Source organism: Eschscholzia californica, unplaced genomic scaffold (genome assembly GCF_041429995.1).
Source record: "Eschscholzia californica isolate CP2 unplaced genomic scaffold, dmEscCali1.0.p SCAF_4, whole genome shotgun sequence".
Lineage (NCBI taxonomy): Eukaryota > Viridiplantae > Streptophyta > Magnoliopsida > Ranunculales > Papaveraceae > Eschscholzia > Eschscholzia californica.
The window spans coordinates 1,067,628-1,085,624 of NW_028238461.1; the positions used below are offsets into that span (position 1 = coordinate 1,067,628).

The 17,997-nt window shown below is 34.0% G+C and overlaps 1 protein-coding gene and 1 pseudogene across 2 annotated transcripts; one reads left to right on the forward strand and one right to left on the reverse strand.

Moving 5' to 3' along the window:
- The first annotated feature begins 237 nt into the window (after positions 1–237).
- On the forward strand, positions 238–1,599 carry LOC147541279 (protein SMALL AUXIN UP-REGULATED RNA 51 pseudogene; annotated as a pseudogene). Its single transcript, XR_015224241.1, has one exon. The product of XR_015224241.1 is annotated as a protein SMALL AUXIN UP-REGULATED RNA 51 pseudogene (transcript).
- A 6,698-nt stretch (positions 1,600–8,297) lies between these two features.
- On the reverse strand, positions 8,298–9,248 carry LOC147541280 (indole-3-acetic acid-induced protein ARG7-like). The gene has a single exon (XM_086634960.1). It carries the CDS (start codon positions 9,153–9,155, stop codon positions 8,682–8,684), a length of 474 nt encoding a protein of 157 aa, XP_086491086.1. The 5' UTR covers positions 9,156–9,248; the 3' UTR covers positions 8,298–8,681.
- Between the last annotated feature and the right edge of the window lie 8,749 nt (positions 9,249–17,997).

Sequence of the window (17,997 nt, forward strand, 5' to 3'; positions counted from 1 at the left end):
ATGGTTAATGAGTAAGTGACTCAACTCCCTAGGAATGACAAGTGGTAAGTATATTCTTTTGGGTCCCACTAAAACTTATGAGAAAGATCAAGTTGGATGTGTGGTTTAGATCAAGTAGTTGGGTGGCATAAGTAGGGTAAGGACCATTGGATTGTTTGTTTAGTCATCATCCTCCCTTGTTTCAAGATATCATCATGATATCTTTTTTTTTCTTGTGTTTTGAAAAGGAAGAAGAATCACAAAAAAGAGAAAGAAGACCCACAGAGAAATAGTACTTTTCAGTACACTCAAATGTGAAACTTAACTAGAGAGAGATAAAGTAGTTCACAAAACAGGAATTAGTAAATCCAAGAACACCCAAATATTCAACAGAGAAAAAATAGACATTATTGAGAAAATAAAGGGAGAGAATGGGTCAATTTTGTAGTTGGAGAAAGGGAAAGGACATGATGACTAGTACTAGTATTATAGAGACTTGAAATTAAAAACCCTAAACCTAGCTAGTGAGATAAATTAAGATTGAGGTGGATGGAGATAGAAAGGGGGGAAAGGAAGGGCCATGTTGTCCTTAAGAACAGGGGCAATAACAAGTGATTAAAACATTTAAACCCAATGGGTTTGGTTCCAACATGTCCTTCAACCCACACAAACCCTAAAAAACCTGTGGTTTGTCCTTTGCCCCCACCACCCCCCTCCCTCTCTCTAAACTCTCTCTCTCTAAACTCTCTTTATCTCTCCAACTCATGTTCACTTTCTCTCACTAACTCATTCCCACTTTATATAATTCCCAACCACCTCTTCCTTCAAACTCCACCATTCTCAACTCTCTCTCTCTATCTCTTGCTCAAGTTTCTCTACCTTCATATTTACTCACAAAAAAAACCCTTTCTCACTAAAATGGCAATTGGAAAATCAAACAGATTCTCACAAAGAGCAGTATTGAAACAAATTCTAAAGAGATGTTCGAGTTTAGGAAAGAAACAAGGATCAGGAGGAGGGTATAATAATAATAATGAAGAGCTAGGGTTACCAGTTGATGTACCAAAAGGACATTTTGCTGTTTATGTTGGTGAAAAAAGAAGTAGATACATTGTTCCAATTTCATTCCTAACTCACCCACAGTTTCAAATCTTACTTCAAAGAGCTGAAGAAGAATTTGGGTTTGATCATGATATGGGTCTTACTATTCCTTGTGAAGAATTTGTCTTTCAATCTCTCACTTCAATGCTCAGCTGAAAAGTAAGGTTCTTCCTTGATGATGATGATGATGATGATGGGTTTTTTTTTTTTTTGAGAAGATGGGTAAAGATGAAGTTAAACCTCTGTTTCTCTCTCTTCTTTCTATCTCTAAGTAGTAGTAGTAGTAATTTAATCTAGGGTTTTTTGTGTTCTTAATCAAAAACCCATTTCCAAATTTTTATGGTTCTAATCATATACTGTGTAAATCAGTTTAATTTAGGGTTTAGTTAGTGGAAGAAAGTTTTTTTTTCCTTATGGCGGTGGCTTTATTGAAGAACCCTATAAGAGATTAGTACTAGTTTGTATGAAACTATTTACAAGTTAATGAATGAAAAGGGCTCTTACCCTGTTTTCAGCTCTCTCTCTCTCTCTCTCTCTCTCTCTCTCTCTCTAAAAATGAACCATCTTCCCTCTCTCTCTCTCTCTCTCTCTCTCTAGATGATTAATCTCCATTTTTTAACTCCTTGGGAAACCAAGGAACATGAACTCTAAACAAGAATGGGGTATCTGGTAATCTAACTGAAACCTAACAACCGTTAAATTTGTCAGACAAATATGTATTGAAAATTGAAATGACCCCTATATTCGAAACATCACCAAAATCCAGATTTTGATTCTCTTCCTAACCAAATAAATTTTTAAGTCTAACCCACAGTTTATCTTAGGTAGTGGTGTTTGTTTTTTCTTACTCAGATCTGAAATCTTACTTTGCCTGTCTAAATTGACTCGAGAGTTATTTACTTTTATACAACTCGTGATGTCTAACTCGTCTTAATAGTTGCTTTGAAATTATTTTAGGTTTCAAGTCAGATGATTCATAGTATTAGACTACTCGAGCATTAGATTGAAATAGTGAGAAGGAGAAAAATCAGTCTTGATATTTTGCTCAGGACGACATATCATGTCTGAAGTAAGGACGAGCATGTGTTCAGTCTGGATCTAGAGAGAAAAGTAGAATATTATAGGTGGTGTAGAGTAGCCTTGTGGGTTGCTAGTAATATTGTCCGCTTTATCACACCTAGATCTCATGGTTTTAGAAGGCCTCACCAAATAAGAAGGGTGTTTAACTTCTTAAGAGTAGCATCACACGCCGTCTCGCCACTGATGTGAGATTGTCTTACAACACACTCTCTCAATGTCATACACATTAGAGCAAATTGTGCTGATAACGTGTTATATGGTGGTGCGGACCAACCTTCTGAGTTGTTAGTTATACTGTCTTTTTTGACACACTTGAGCCATGCGATTTTAAAAGACCTCAATTAGGAAGAATGTTCCACTTCTTAAGAATGGCACCAACCATGTGGGATTGATTTACATTTCTTTTAACGGCTGAGATTTCATCATGTTAAATGAGGTAGATAGCACCACAGGAGATATTATCCGGGCCCGCATGCATGTGCCACGAGGGGGGAGTATTTTATAATGATGGACCCGACATATATCATCACCGAATCCGTATCGTTGATACCGTACGCTATGGACCACTTTAACAAGTAACAAATCCTTTCTCAATAAAGATGGTGGGTTAAATCTTGACCGTGAATTTATGTTCTAATGGCTTTGACGATCAGGATTTGTAGTAGTAAGAAGTTAAATGATTGCACGTATGTCCTTTGAAGCACTAATTTTGTGTACTATGGTGGAAATAAAAAAGAAAGGGAAAAAGGTGGAAAATTAGTGAGAGAAAAAGCGATTAACTTCTAATTTGGCTTTTGGATTGACTTAAAAGACCAATTCGAAAGAGATTAGGGTCATTTAATACAATACTGTTAAATAAATTAATAATTTACGACGTAAAAAATAATGTAATTTCATTACGTAGAACTCCATATTGACCCATTTCTGCCATTTTGTTTTGGTGTTTCATTTACCTAAAACTTAGGCAAAAGTGGTAGTTTTAGTACATCTATTATATAAAACAGAAGGGAAAACGATGACTGGGACAAACATCCTTATTTAATAAGAGATATTGTCTAGGAGTCCCTCTCAAAATTTAAGATATAGTCCTTCGTAGAAATAAAGTTACCTATTTAAAAAACAATAATTGTTTCCTTCTTAGAAATAAAATAACTAATTTAAGAAAAAAAGAAACAAAATAAATTTCAAGGGTTAAAAAAAGAAATTAAAATCTCTCTATCTCTCTCTCAATAAAATAATAACTAATTTAAAAGAAAAGAAACAAAAAAATAATACAAGAAAAAAAATAATAACTAATAAAAATCTCTCTCTCTCTCAATAAAATATAATAATAAATTTCATGACATTTGATTGATAGAAGTGTCCGTGTCCGTGCCCTAGGGCACGGGATATACCCTAGGGCAAACGATGACTCTTTGACTCTTAAAATCTCCCATATAAAAATGAGATTAAAACCCTATGACTTCGTCAATTTTAAATAATAATCCTTTCTTTCTTAGAAATAAAATAACTAATTTAAGAAAAAAAAGAAACAAAATAAATTTCGAGGGTTAAAGAAAGAAATTAAAATCTCTCTCTGTCAATAAAATAATAACTAATTTAAGAGAAAAGAAACAAAAAAGTAATACCAAAAAATAATAACTAACAAAAATCTCTCTCTCTCAATAAAATATAACAATAAATTTCGTAACATTTGGTTGATACAAGTGTCCGTGCCCTAGGGCACGGGATATACCTAGTATTTAAAATAAAATATAATTAAGAAATCAACTAATTTACTGTACGTGACTAAGTTAGACAAAATCAACTTTTTTTTTTGATGAAGAGACAAAATCAACTTAGTAAGCGATTATATGCAAAATGAGAAAGATTTAGTTGCGTATCTCTTGTTAATCTCCTGAATGAGAAAGTATGTTGAGAAATGCTTCTTTCACGAATGTTGAGTATCAGTCCGATAAATTTTGCGGATAAAATCGTCATCCAGTAAATAGTATTCTACTATCGTCTGGAAATGAAAAGAATTTAAAGAAAATAGTATCCTACTATAGATTTTATAGGTGCAACCTTGGGACATGATTCTAAAACTATTCAATTTTAACTACTACAGAAATATTTTTTTTAATAGATAAATATTGTAATAACATTATGATCTCTTAATGAATAGTTTATTTCAACAAAAAAAAAAAAAAACTACTACAGAAATATCAATATATTTAAGTGATCTTAGTAATTAACAATTTAAGTGAAATTTAATGTGAATTTTCTAATTATTAGTTGTCAACAACAAAGTAATCATCTTAAAGTAATTCCATAAATTATGCCAACAAAAATCTTCTATTTGGTGGATTCTGTGTCACTTCATACAATCATGCTTATTTCTTTTCCCCAGTTGAAAATAAGCATATTTCATATGGTTAATCCAAAACCAACCAAAATCACAAGGCCCATTCCACCAAAGAGTTCCACTTGGCCAAATAGAATGTCACATCGCCCGACTTCTCAAAAGGAAAAATTGCACCTCAAATTGCATTTTCAAATACTTCATCCGTGGGGGACTACTGAATAGTCTCACATATAAGATAGTTTACTTACTACCAATATAGCGTGTAGGTCTTCTCTTATTGACAGGTAGTTTTGGGTTAAAAGACAAATTAACATAGCATTAGGGTTAAGTCTACACGTGATAGGTTTAAAAACAACACGTGTTTTACGCCATAAAAAAAGTAAAAACACGTGTAAGACTCAAAGAACGTCATACGTGAGGAGTCGTATGATAACAGTCTCGCACATGAGAAGAGTGATCGACTAACGAAGAATATAATGTCTAGGTCCTCTACAATTATTGTCAAATAGTCTTATGTTGGATGAACACAAATTTAATAGTCGGCGTCGGCCCATGTAGCACTAAACTGATTAGTGATCATACTCCATTTTTTAAAAGAAAAGACAACAATTCTTGTGATAGTCCCACATCGCTCGAGAGAGTGTCACAAGTTTAGAAAATGGCTAGGCCTTTGGAGTGGGTTCGTGGAGCATTCACCAATTAAAAAAAACCTGTACTTGTGAACTTGCCCCTGAGGTGTCTAAAACAGAAACAATATCGTTAACTCTTGAAGCTTGAGGCATCAGATTTCTAAAGTTAAATAGTGTAGAAGTTAATAATTTTGCAAAGATAAGTTTGTAGCCTTGAGCAAATAGTTGGTTGTGACATTAATGGAGGATTTTATTCATGTACCTACCACCTGGTTTGGTTGGTCTTTCTTGCATGTATAGTTGCATACTTGCATGCATGTATGGTTTGTTTGCCTCTCTTTCTCACTCTCTAGTTAGATCTCTCTAACCAACTGGCATATATATATATATATATATATATATATATATATATATCTTCATTGAAGTTACATGGTATCTATCTTTTGTTAGCTTTTGCTTTCAATTTTTCTAAATTCCTCCTCACTAACTTATGTTGGAAGATGAATAGTTTGGTAGGGTAGATATGTTGATAAGTTCTCAAAGTAATGACAAACTTTTATTTGTTGGAGAGGTACTGTCTAGTCCTTCTCTTTCTCATTTCACTTTCTATCTTTGTCAATTCCAACCTAGCTATACCCATAGAGATAGAGAGAGAGAGAGAGGGATCTTGAAGTTTATAGGTTCTTACATTTATGGGTACACCAAGTTGGTGAGCTCTAAAGAGGACTTTTACACATGGGAAATTCTATACCTTGGATTCATTTTTTGCTATATCAACATTTCAATTCTCTTTTCCATGTACAAGTCAGATAGTAAAGTCTGATTAAGACCATTGCTTGATTGCAGGTTTAAAGGCACCACAAGGGAATTAGTTTTTTATGGAGGCATCTTTCGCCGACCCAAGCAAAACACCAATAAATAACGAAATACTTTACTTTTTACCAAGCAATGAAGGATATACAAAACGAACTTGGGTAAAAAAAAAACTCCTATGTCTACTCAGCTTGATCTTGCACTTGGAGACCATATTTTGAACGTGTTTCTCAAACGTTGCGGAACTATCACAAATGTCTCCTTACATATACATTAGCCAGCATTTTGGTGACTTATACATAGTGTTGTGTATCGGGCCAGGCCGGAATGCGAGCCTGTTCCAGTCAACCCGAGCTGAAATAGTCCCAAGTCAGGCTTAGTCTGGGTAGGCTATACTCTTGCCTAGCCCGAAACCTGATCTAGGTTTGGCCGGGCGTGGGAAAGTCTGACAGTTGAGACGGGCTGAGCCTAAACTCGGTTTCCTCCTGGGTTGTACATGCCGGCCAGGTCCGTCAAAAACTCAAACACAACTAGGGGTGGGAATCGGGACGGGCGGGTCGGGTGCGGGCATAGAAAGAGTCGGGCCGGGCGGGTTCGGGCAACATAAGCTGATGACCACTTTATTTTTCGGGCGGGTCGGGCGGGCAAAATCACTCTCTTAGTCTGCCATTGCCCGCCCGTGCCCGATTAATTAAGCGGGCACATCGGGCAACGGGCGGGCTTAATTCGGGTAGCCCGATGAACCTTTAAAAATAAAATTCATTATTGTCGGGCCTCGGGCGGTTAACAGTGGAAAAGCCCAATTTGAGGAGTGAAACCAGCCCAAGGTTACAAGCCCAAGGCAAGTCATAATGCTTTGAGGAGATTGAAAGTGGTTGAGGGTTTTTATAAGAGTTCATGCTTCTTTAGTTGCTCACAAACTACAATGTGGGACAATATCTTATGAGTTTTCTTTCTTTTGTTTAGTACCACATTGAGGGGTAACAAAATTGGAGAAGGTTTTGAGTGCTATATCTAAGCTTCTCATGAGTGTATCTTCCACCTTGGGTTAATTTTGGACCCCTGTTAGTAACATTATTTGTATTATATGGTTTGGACCAGTTGGATTCATTATATAAAGGAATTATATAAAGGAAATAATTTTAAGCTTTCACGATGTTGTATTACAATCTTCTTGTCACCTTCACGGATTCGGATTTTATTTATCAGGTGAAGAAGGAAAATTTGTCAATCTATATACAAATCTCTATTTTCACAACAATACATTGGAAAGAAGGATCGTTCAAGTATGATATTGGAACCACAAGCCTCATATACACCAATATGACCTTTTGGGATGTCTATTAATGTTGTCCAATCCAAATGGAGACTTGGAGTTCATGCTTCTTTAGCTCCTTACAAGCCTATAGCAAGTTATGGTGCTTTTATGAGATTGAAAGTGGTTGAGGGTACTTGTAGGACTTCATGCTTCTTTAGTTCCTCACAATCTACAATGTGGGACAATATATTTTTGTAATTGTATGAGTTTTCCTTCTTTTGTTTAGTACCACATTGAAGAGTATAAAATTCGAGAGGGTTTTGAATGCTATATATAAGCTTCCCATGAGTGTATCTTCATTAGAGCTGTAAGGTAAATCTCGCGGGCCCTAATTAAAGGTTTAAACGGGCCGGGCTCGGGCGGGTAACCGGCGCAAGGTTCCCACCCGTGCCCGCCCGTTGTCCTTAACTCGGGCGGGCGGGCTAAGCCCGATATCGGGCAACGGGCCCCGATATGCATAGCGGGTCTCGGTTACCCGCGGGCGGGTTCGGGCCTGCGGGTTTAATTCCCACCCCTAAACACAACTGCTTACTACTATTAGCCTCCCTACCCGAGCCATGAAACGGTTCAACCCTGGTCCAGGCCTTTTGGGCCAACGGCGGAACAGGGCACAGGAACACGTTTCCTTCAATTTTATGGTAGTTGTGTTCTCGAAGGGTTCAACCCAACCAAGTTAGGGTTAGGGTTACTTATTAACCGACCCTAGCCGGCGGCTATGATTCCGATTGTTGTTGATCTGGTTAAGTTGTCTAGATGTGGTTTGTTTCTGGTGGTTTTACATTGTTCTAAAAACCACCAACCCCAGGCCAGGTGAAACACAACAAGCTCACAGAAGAAAGAACCCTAGCTTGTTTCACGTGCTCAGTCTCTTCTCTCTCTCTATTATTCAACAATAAAACTCAGTGTCTCTCTACCTCACTTTCTCTCTCCTCATAAATAACCAGTAGTAGACTGAAGAAAGAAGAAGAGAAGTTGTGCTCAATAAACTACTACTACTACTAATAGAAAAAATGTGCTAAAAAACAACCAAATATTGAAGAAAAAGAGTATCATTCATAATTTGATCTTAATTTCATCAACTAACATTTTCTCGATTTAATCAATTAATTAAACAGAATTAATTACAAGAAAAACAAGACAAAATGAAGAAAAAAAAAATCAATCTTTTCTATTTCTTTTTCCATCCTCTGTAATGTTTCCTCCGATTCAAACTCGGGACGACTCGGTTAAAATCTCCGCTTTGCCATCTCCATTAATAATAGTACATTAAAAAGAAAAAGAAAAAAACACACCCCATTAACTCGGTTGATCTCCGTTTCCACCCAAGAAGAATGAACTTCATCAAACTGAGTTACCGAGTCGACTCCGAGTCAGTGTATTTATCCAACCGATTCAATCAGGGAATTTATATATATAGCTACCAGATCGACTTCTCAGATGGACCATTAAGGAGTGGTCTAGATTCAGACCAGAAATCGGTACTGTTTCTAAACCTAGAATTACAATGTCTTTGAAAATCATCAACGGTGAAGAACCGAGCTGATTTACTTGACTCAGATCGGGATAAAAATCGGAGAATTTCTTCAAACAACGATTCATCACAAGGAATCGCTAACGGACCGACTTGGTTGGTGAACCCGTATTCTTCTTCGGCTAAGACGAGTAGTTTCTTGAAAACCGGATGGTTAAGGTACGTCGCGCGTACAACAAATCTTTTACAACTCATACCTACTGTGACTGCCACGTGTCCTGCCGGTACATCCGTTGGGATTTTGCTGCCGGAGGAAGAATTTCTGGCTGCCAATGCGGCTTTCTGACGCCACCTCCTTAGTAGTTGCCTGAGTCTGACAATGCACCGGATCTTACCGCACTTTCCGACGCAAGCCGACATTTTCCGTTGAGTAGTGAGAGAAAAGTCTAGAGAGAGAAAAAGAGAGAGGTGGTGGTGGTTGAATGTTTTGGTTTGGTGAGAAAAGACTGAGGGGGAGTTGGAAGAAGAAAAGGAGAGATGGTTATATAAGGTTTGTTATTAGGAAACGCCCTTGTTTATGAAGATAATTACGAAATTAGGTAGTACTCTTGTGGGGTTTTGATAAAGGCCCAAAAAGGCTAAGACCATCCATGTGAGGGCTATAAGGGACTCTATTCTATGGAGAATATTATTTTTTATAATTTTGTATATTAAGTTAATTAAGATAAAAATACAAAAATTGAATTAAGATTGTTCATGAATTTGTGTTAATGGGTTCATGGGTAAATTTATAAACATATCTTAGAAGAAAGTTATATTTAGCTTGTTATCTAAGGGTTATTAGCTTAATAAAATTGATAACAAATTTGGAAGGCTAAAAATCAAATATTTAACGTGGATTGTCAAGTTTTTGTTTACAACTCACCAATCTGACATCATGGACGAGAACGAGATTAGTACTATATGCATTAACACTTTTTTTTTGCCCTTAACGACTTACTAGGTGATTTATGATTATAGAAGACTTATGACGACAAAAATAAGTTGATACAATTTATGTTTATTTATTTGATTTAAAAATATAATACTTATTGATACACATACTTTAAAAAAAATAAGAAAAAAAGACATTGAAATATTAAACTGAAAAAAATGTTCAACAATTACTTTTAACAACGAGGAATTGAATGACATTTTAGTAATGATCGAGCGCGCATCAATGTGTCGAACATATATAACTAGAAACATATGAGCTACCGTAGAGTTTTCTCCTACGCAGATAATGTTAGTTTTTACTTTCCAGTTGCTACAAAAATAAGCTCAAATTACAACAAATGCGTATAGAAAAATGACAGAAGAGGCTACAAAAATTAAACCTATACTAGTCCAGACTAGAAATAGAACGTGTATCAATAAGTATTATATTTTTAAATCAAATGACAGAAGAGGCTACAAAAATTACTTTTAACAACGAGGAATTGAATGACATTTTAGTAATGATCGAGCGCGCATCAATGTGTCGAACATATATAACTAGAAACATATGAGCTACCGTAGAGTTTTCTCCTCCGCAGATAATGTTAGTTTTTACTTTTCAGTTGCTACAAAAATAAGCTCAAATTACAACAAATGCGTATAGAAAAATGACAGAAGAGGCTACAAAAATTAAACCTATACTAGTCCAGACTAGAAATAGAACGTGGTAGTGTTGAGTAAACATTACTGTAAAAATAAGCCCGAGGATGTAAAAGTTCATCACGGGAGAGAGAAAGAGAACTGATCGAAATAGAGAATGTTGATTTCGTTTATGTCTTGAGTAAACTTTGACCGGTAGACTCCAATATTACTCCTTGCGTATATTTGTCACTAGATACTGAAACGCCCCCAACAATTAAAATGCATGTTGCTTGTGACTATAACTTAGTGTCCATTAATCTTCTCGAAATCAAATCAAACAATTTGAAGAGAAAAAAAAAGTCTTAATAGCATGTGAAGTCCGCAGTAAAACTGGTTGGTTAATTATGATAATATGAAATAATATGACATTTTTATTATAATAAGAAGGCAAGTCAAAGTTAATGCTTATTACAAGCCTCCCGACACGGGCTTCACAACACGATGACTCAATGAGGGTGTTTTACCAAAATTAAATTGTAAATTTGTCTGATTTATTCTAACCATCTTTTAACCAGAGTATACAAAACTTAGAGCACAATTAGTTAGAAATATTAGTGTTATTTTTTGAAAGTTGAATACGATGTAAATTCCAACTAAACTATTTTATTTATATTTTTTTGATTATACAATTTTAAATCACGGATTACACTTTAGCTGGAAACAAAACTTGTTTTGCTTACTGGGACAAAATGAATGTTAGGTGACTAAGACAAAATTAATATTTCATGCTTACCGGGACAACTATTTGGAATATGAAAAGAGGAGAGTTATTTGGAATATGAAAACTATTAACTACATTAGCCATCCATGATCCATTGAAACCATTTTTCTTCATTTGTATCTCAAAATCAAACCTATCATCTCCTATAGAAAGTCTCACTTTTAATCCTCAAATGAAAATTAATGGCATCTTTCTCTTCTTCTAAACCTATTTAAACATCACATCTACAACTAAGATTGCATATAGATACAACAAGTCTAAGAACGGATATTCCCTTAAACTACTCTCATTGGCAAGTCTCTCAAATTTTGTACATTGAGTTGCAGGTCAGTGTTCCTTATTAATCAATGAAAATTATTCTTCCCTTCTTAATCAGTGAATATGAAAAAATCCATGTTACTTGCATCAATTTTTTAACAAAGATGTTTGCCATTAACTTTCCACCAAAACCATTTTGTCTCATATACTCTTATAAAAGGGAACGAGACACAATATTATTGTCTCTGCTTTACTATATAATTCAGGAATTGGAATCGGTAATGCTAATGCTGATACAAAATCATTTAGATCATTTGATACAAAACATTATTAAGACGAAAACACATGCTAATCTCTTCTTCAATCTAATCCACAACGTCTCTAAAATCTTGTTTGTTATTTGATTCAAAATCATTCAGATCATTTTTGGTAAACCTACAAAGATAATTTATTTCTTCCAACCTTATTTAAAAAAAATTATTGGATCGCAACATGAACCTTAATATCTTCCATGCGAGTTTTTATTAGTTAAATGGATCAACTCTTCTTCTGCTGATTCTTTTTAACATACACTTGAATATCATTTTAGTGGTTAATACAGGGAGGGCGAATGGAGTGAGAGATTGGTATTCCAATAACTTTGTCTCACAAATAATTAGAGAAGAAGATGTTGTATAAACACTCAGATAACTTCTTACAATACTTGATAATCTAAGAAGAAGTATCGCATAAACATGGTTATTTTTCTGTCTGTTTTAAAATTCATTTTAAGATATCTGTACCTACATTTCGTAATTATCATTTGGCTCGATCTTGATTCTTGTTTTCTACTTTTAGGTTTGTGATTAATATATATATATATATATTCTTATATGAAATCATTCGTGTCGGAGGCACGGGTCATGCCTAGTATATATCTTATCAAGTTGTTAAAATGTTGATTCAATTTTGGGAGATGTTACAGTTACTTAAAGGAAGACAAAGACTCATTTTCCACTAATAGACAAAGTCTTTTCAAAATTTGACTACTATGTGGATCGTTTTTTAATTAAGACGAAGAAACATGTCATCCTCTAAGTAATAAATTTTAAGTAACTTCATCATTTCCCTTCAATTTTTAGGTCTAAGTTATTAAATGTTCCATTATCAAATGAGATTAAAAAATAAGTTTCTATATATAGCAAAACTATTAAAAAGAATCAAACGTGAAAAATATTGAAACATCTCCTATTATTGAGGCCAAAAACTACTTTTCTAAGAACTTGCCAGAAATGTAAACTATTAATCAGAAGTCTTAACTATCGATAACAATAATAACAATAGACTATTTGTTTATAGTTTCCAGAGAGTATGTAGTTAGAGGAACAAGAAGACATCATTTTTCAAATCTAGTTTACAAATTTATATATCAGTGGTATTCCAGTTTTAACACCAATGTATAAAAAAAAAAAAAAAAAAAATCGCAGCTAGTAATCTCGAAGAGGATATAAGTATAATTTATATAATTTATACAAGTACAAGTAAACATGAATATATATAAAATAAGAAAAGCAAATAAGTCGTGGGGTCAATGAGAGAGTTCATGCATGCATGCATGAAATAAAAGACTCTCCTTCAACAAACCACATGTGAAGTTAAAGAAAGATTGGGAAGAAAACAGAATCCTTCCCTCTCCCAAATTATTTTGATTTTATTTTCCTTTAACAAAAAAGAAAATTAAAATTTTATAGTAAGAAAGTTCACTAGAACAAAAAAGTCACCAGAAATTTGTTCTTATGGAATTGTAATATAGAGGTTAATTTACCACTAGTCTACCACAAAATCTCTTCTAACACAGCAAGCTTACTCATATGTAGTGGTGGAGAACGTGTCGTGCCATAGCGACACGTCGCACGAGCCAGTCATAGCGTGTCTAACACGCTATTATGCAGTAGTGACGACTCCGAACCATGTCGTGTCATTTTGTGCCCACACTAGAAAGTCGGGCTCTGGGCATGGGACACTCCATGACCCACATCTATTCATCACCCAACAATAACACTTGAATTTTTATTAGAAGTCTAATGTGGTGAGCTTTTCTAAATTTCCTTCTAAATGATTGTGGTGATTCGTTTCTTAGTCAATACAGCCCGTCGGTCACCATTATTTAATTGTTCATCCTTTAATTTACTAAAAATGAATATCAACAAAGTAATACGACTTACTACACTCTCTTATATGAAACACTATTAGCTCATTACTTTTTATGTGCATTAATTATTAATTTTACTTCTATAAACACAAATCAATATTACATTAATCATCTTTTATAATTAAATAACAAAAGCTGCGATCTTTCCTGTTTCTATGGAAGTATAGATGGGGGTGGAAGCATAATGATCAACACAGAGTATGCGTAATAAATCCTTAATTCGTGCATCATTTACCCCTTCTTGGCTTCTTCCCAAATACCGATGCTTTTTGCCGAACTAATTCATTTTAATATATAAGCATATTTTACTCTTTTTCCGCTATTAGTTTCAGAGTTTCATTCATAACCCTAATTAATAAATTAATTCTGACAAATAAAACAATAAGAAAATCTCTTTAATCATGCGGTTCATTATTTATTTTTTATATATATTAAGACTGATCCTCGACCATCAAATCTTAAATGTTTGAAGCTGAATCGAATAAAAGAATCTTAGCATCTAAATCCGAGAAATTTAACCTGAAATTTATAGATTATTAGATCAATAAAACAAGAACCGAAAAATAAAAAATCAATCAATTTCATTTTACCATCCAACAAATGGGTCGGGTGACCCACCAACAAACGGTCATGATCTTGGGTAGTGGTCCCAAATGGATGGTGAGAAATTAGGTTACATCCCCTACAATACGATTGATGGATCTTTTTTGTAACCCTAGTTACTAAATTATAAATAAATAATATATTTAATTGGATGAATAAAATATGTATATGTATATATATATATATATTGTTCGAATACAGTACTAGAGACTCCAAAAGACTAGGCATTATTCGTAAATACGGAAAATAAAAAATCATAGATGAATCCTCGCTAGTGTTATTATCACCGAAGCTGAAATATGTAAGAAAATAAATATTAGTAAATAAATAAATAAAAGACAAAATACTAATTTTATTTAAATAAATAATAACATATTTTAATTTTACTTTATATCTGTATATCGTTTTGTTGTTCACCTGTGAGGATTTCGATGTCCCTCTCAAAATCTTTGTAATTGTGGAACTATGCACTAAAATAATTAGCTTAGGAGATTTAGTGAATATATGTGGGGTTGGTGAGTCTCTATGCTCATCAAGGTTTCTTTATAACTTGTACTATAGTACTTCTATGATTAACCCTAAGGTCAAGATGTTGTTTTCCCATAAATTGCGCTGCCTCAAATTGTGCAAAGTTCACAAGATCTGTCATTATTTACATATTATTAATTTATTTTCCACAATTTTTAATGAAAAGAGAATTTTGCAAAATCTGAACTCGAAGAAAAATCAAACACCATGTAAGAGATGACGTGACGTATTTTCTTTCTACTTGTTCTCAACAAAAATCAGTCAGAATATGAACATCAAACTTTCTTTGACGTACTACAATGTCAATGAGCAACCTTAAGATTATTTTCGGAAAATCTAGTTTATGAGATTTGCCATTTAGTTGAGCAATGAAAATCAGCATTCGGCAAATTGAAAAACAAACGAGAAATGATGGGATTAGTTAAAAAGTCAAAACATCGTATTAGAGACATCTACTTTAAGTGATGAAATTGCATAACATTTCTCATCAAAAAAAAAAAATCGGTCTCTCTTTTCTTTATATTTGTTAATAAAAAATATCAAATGGACCGAAATTTGAGACTGGTTGCAAGTTAAGTGGAGATGTGGCAATTTTCCATTGGTCATACTATAATGACAGAGTAACTCGACGATAGACTCGGACCGATTACATCATCTTTCCGCTTGTTGTTGGCCAAGTTTGGGGCAATTTAGCATTGCATTTTGGGTGACGTGTCGTGAGTAGTCATCCTTAGGTGATGACATGGATCTTGGGAGAGAAAAGGGTGGGCCAGATGAATAATGAGAAATGGCCAAGCAGCATTTCTCTTGAATTAATATATTAAAAGAAAAACAGTTGGGATTAAAAGGACGTCTAGGTTCGAAGCGGCATATATAGACAGTATAGTTGTATAGCACTAGTGAGTTATGACCCGCGAGTCACGCCAACGGCCAACCCTACCCCACCACCTAAAGCTACAGGCGTACGTTAGTGTCCTTTCCGTTCACGGTTTACTTTCCCATCTGTGAAAAAGAAAACCTCACGCTCAAATGTGATTCCTTCGTTCCCACCATACGTGTTTTTTTTTTTTTTTTGTTGAACTACGTGTTTCTTTGTTTGATAAATACATTTTTTTTTGCAAGTCCGAAAATTATATTCTGCACGAATAGACAATAATTATACAAGGGTTCTAGTGTCGGTAGTTTACTCTTCTCAAGATGTATACGAATAGATAAAAAAATGGTTGATGTTTCTCAGAAACAATAAACATTTTATGGATACAAAAATTTATGGGATGGGAAAATTAAAGTTCTTTTCCGAAATACACCTCTATATCGACGATATCGTTGGCAGAAGGTAGTCAACCAGCTCCCCACCGACCACTTACTCTTTGCTGGCAGCCATCGCCCAAAGTCGTTATTTTTCTCTTCTCATCTTCTTCTTTCTACCGTTCAACAAAAAAAAAATCTCTTCTTTCTACTTTCTCTCTTTCCTTTTTCTACCTCCTTCCTCTCTTCTCTTTTTAGATTTCATAAAGGGTCATGTCTTTTCGCGGGAACATAGACGAAAAGAAGAAACAGAAGAAGAGAGACATAGAGAGAGAGAGAGAGAGGGGTGGTAACTGACATAATTGGAGTTGATGATAGCGCCCGAGTTAATAGCAGTGTGGGAGGGAAGATGAAGAAAAAAGAAATTGAACAAATAAAAGTAAGAACGTATTTGGAGGAAACAAAAGAGTAAAAAAGAAAAGAATCACAAAAAATTGTTTCCCAAGGAGTTACATTTTTTTCCAGAAGCACCAACCATAAAAATGAACATTATGACGGCCATATAGTGTTTGGAGCATAGTCAACGTATGATAGCATTGTCGTTATTTATACACAAGGGTGTAACCCGTGTTTGCGGGGCACAAACAGTTCTTTCAAAACATTACAGATCGAGCAAACTATGTGAATGAGCATAATGATGAAACACGATCAGTTATTTCGAACGCATTACATACAGATCAAACTATGTGAATACTATGTGAATGAGCATTGATTCTCAATGGTTCATAACTATCACAGTTTTATTTATCAAGGTTGTGGCGTGGGTTACTTGATGAACAATTGATTCTGATTTAGTCCCGAGTAGGAAGATTAACATATGAGTAAGAAAGATTTTCTAATAAGCCCCAATTCTATTTTAATAAAGAGTTAAATTAGACAATTTGGTAGGTTTAATTTTATGAGTAAGGAACATTAACATATATTTATATAAGAACAGTTTTATCCTATCTTTATCAAAAAACAAGCTAAACACAGGCTAGAAATTTCCCCAGGCCCCAAAGTATTGTCTCAACATAATGTCAAACAATCAAATCTATCTATACATTTTCTTAAGCACTTAAAATTAAACACTAGTAAAAATCTACTAAGAAAATTTCCACTTGTCCAAGTGAGCCTTATATGAATAAGAAGAATAAGAACTAAAAAGAAATATTATTCTAACACATAGTATACAAGTAGAGAATGATCAAAGAAAAGAAAATCAGGTATAGTTATGGTTTCTCATGTATAAAGCAAAGCGAACATGTAATCTAGTTTTTTTTTTTCTTTTGATGAAAGATGTAATCTAGTTTTGTTTTTATTAATGTAATCTAGTTATCAGTAATAAAAACATAACTGAAATATCTTCGTCTTGTTTAGTGACCGCATAGTTTTATTTAATCGATTTTGAATACGATACTCACTTGTTAAGTTAAATTTATATTTTATTGATACCATTTAATTACCTGGCTGATTCCATATACATTGGCTTCTAAATATTTTAATGTTAATTTTAATGCGGCGGAAACATTTATGAATTAATATTTATGCACGAAATGCAGATCTGCGTTTCTAATTTTCAGATTAGTTTAGGAACTAGATATTTAACAAAATGTCTAGGGATTGGTACATCGAATTTGGCAGCAAATTATTATATAAACTCGATCTGGGTCTAAGATTAGTCAACAGGTTAACAATGTAATTATCTTAAAATTATAAACTTAGATCAAACTTCGTATTATATTAAATGGAATTTTTTAGTACTTAATATGTCTTGTAAATTTTGGTGTTTAAGAAGTAAACAGAAGGTAAGACAAAAGTTGAGAGTTTTCTTAATTATGTTAATAATCTGTCATAATTCATATTTAAGGTTAAATATATGAATTTGTAGAAGCTTATCTATAAGAATTAAACAAATAATTAGCTTAATTGGTCCCGAAAACATAACCAAAAGGTGTCTTGTTTGGATGTTAATCAGCCATTATAAGATCACACGG

Bases quoted from the DNA above. Each gene is read 5' to 3' on its own strand.
- LOC147541280 (XM_086634960.1), bottom strand. From the start codon at position 9,155: ATGTCGGCTTGCGTCGGAAAGTGCGGTAAGATCCGGTGCATTGTCAGA.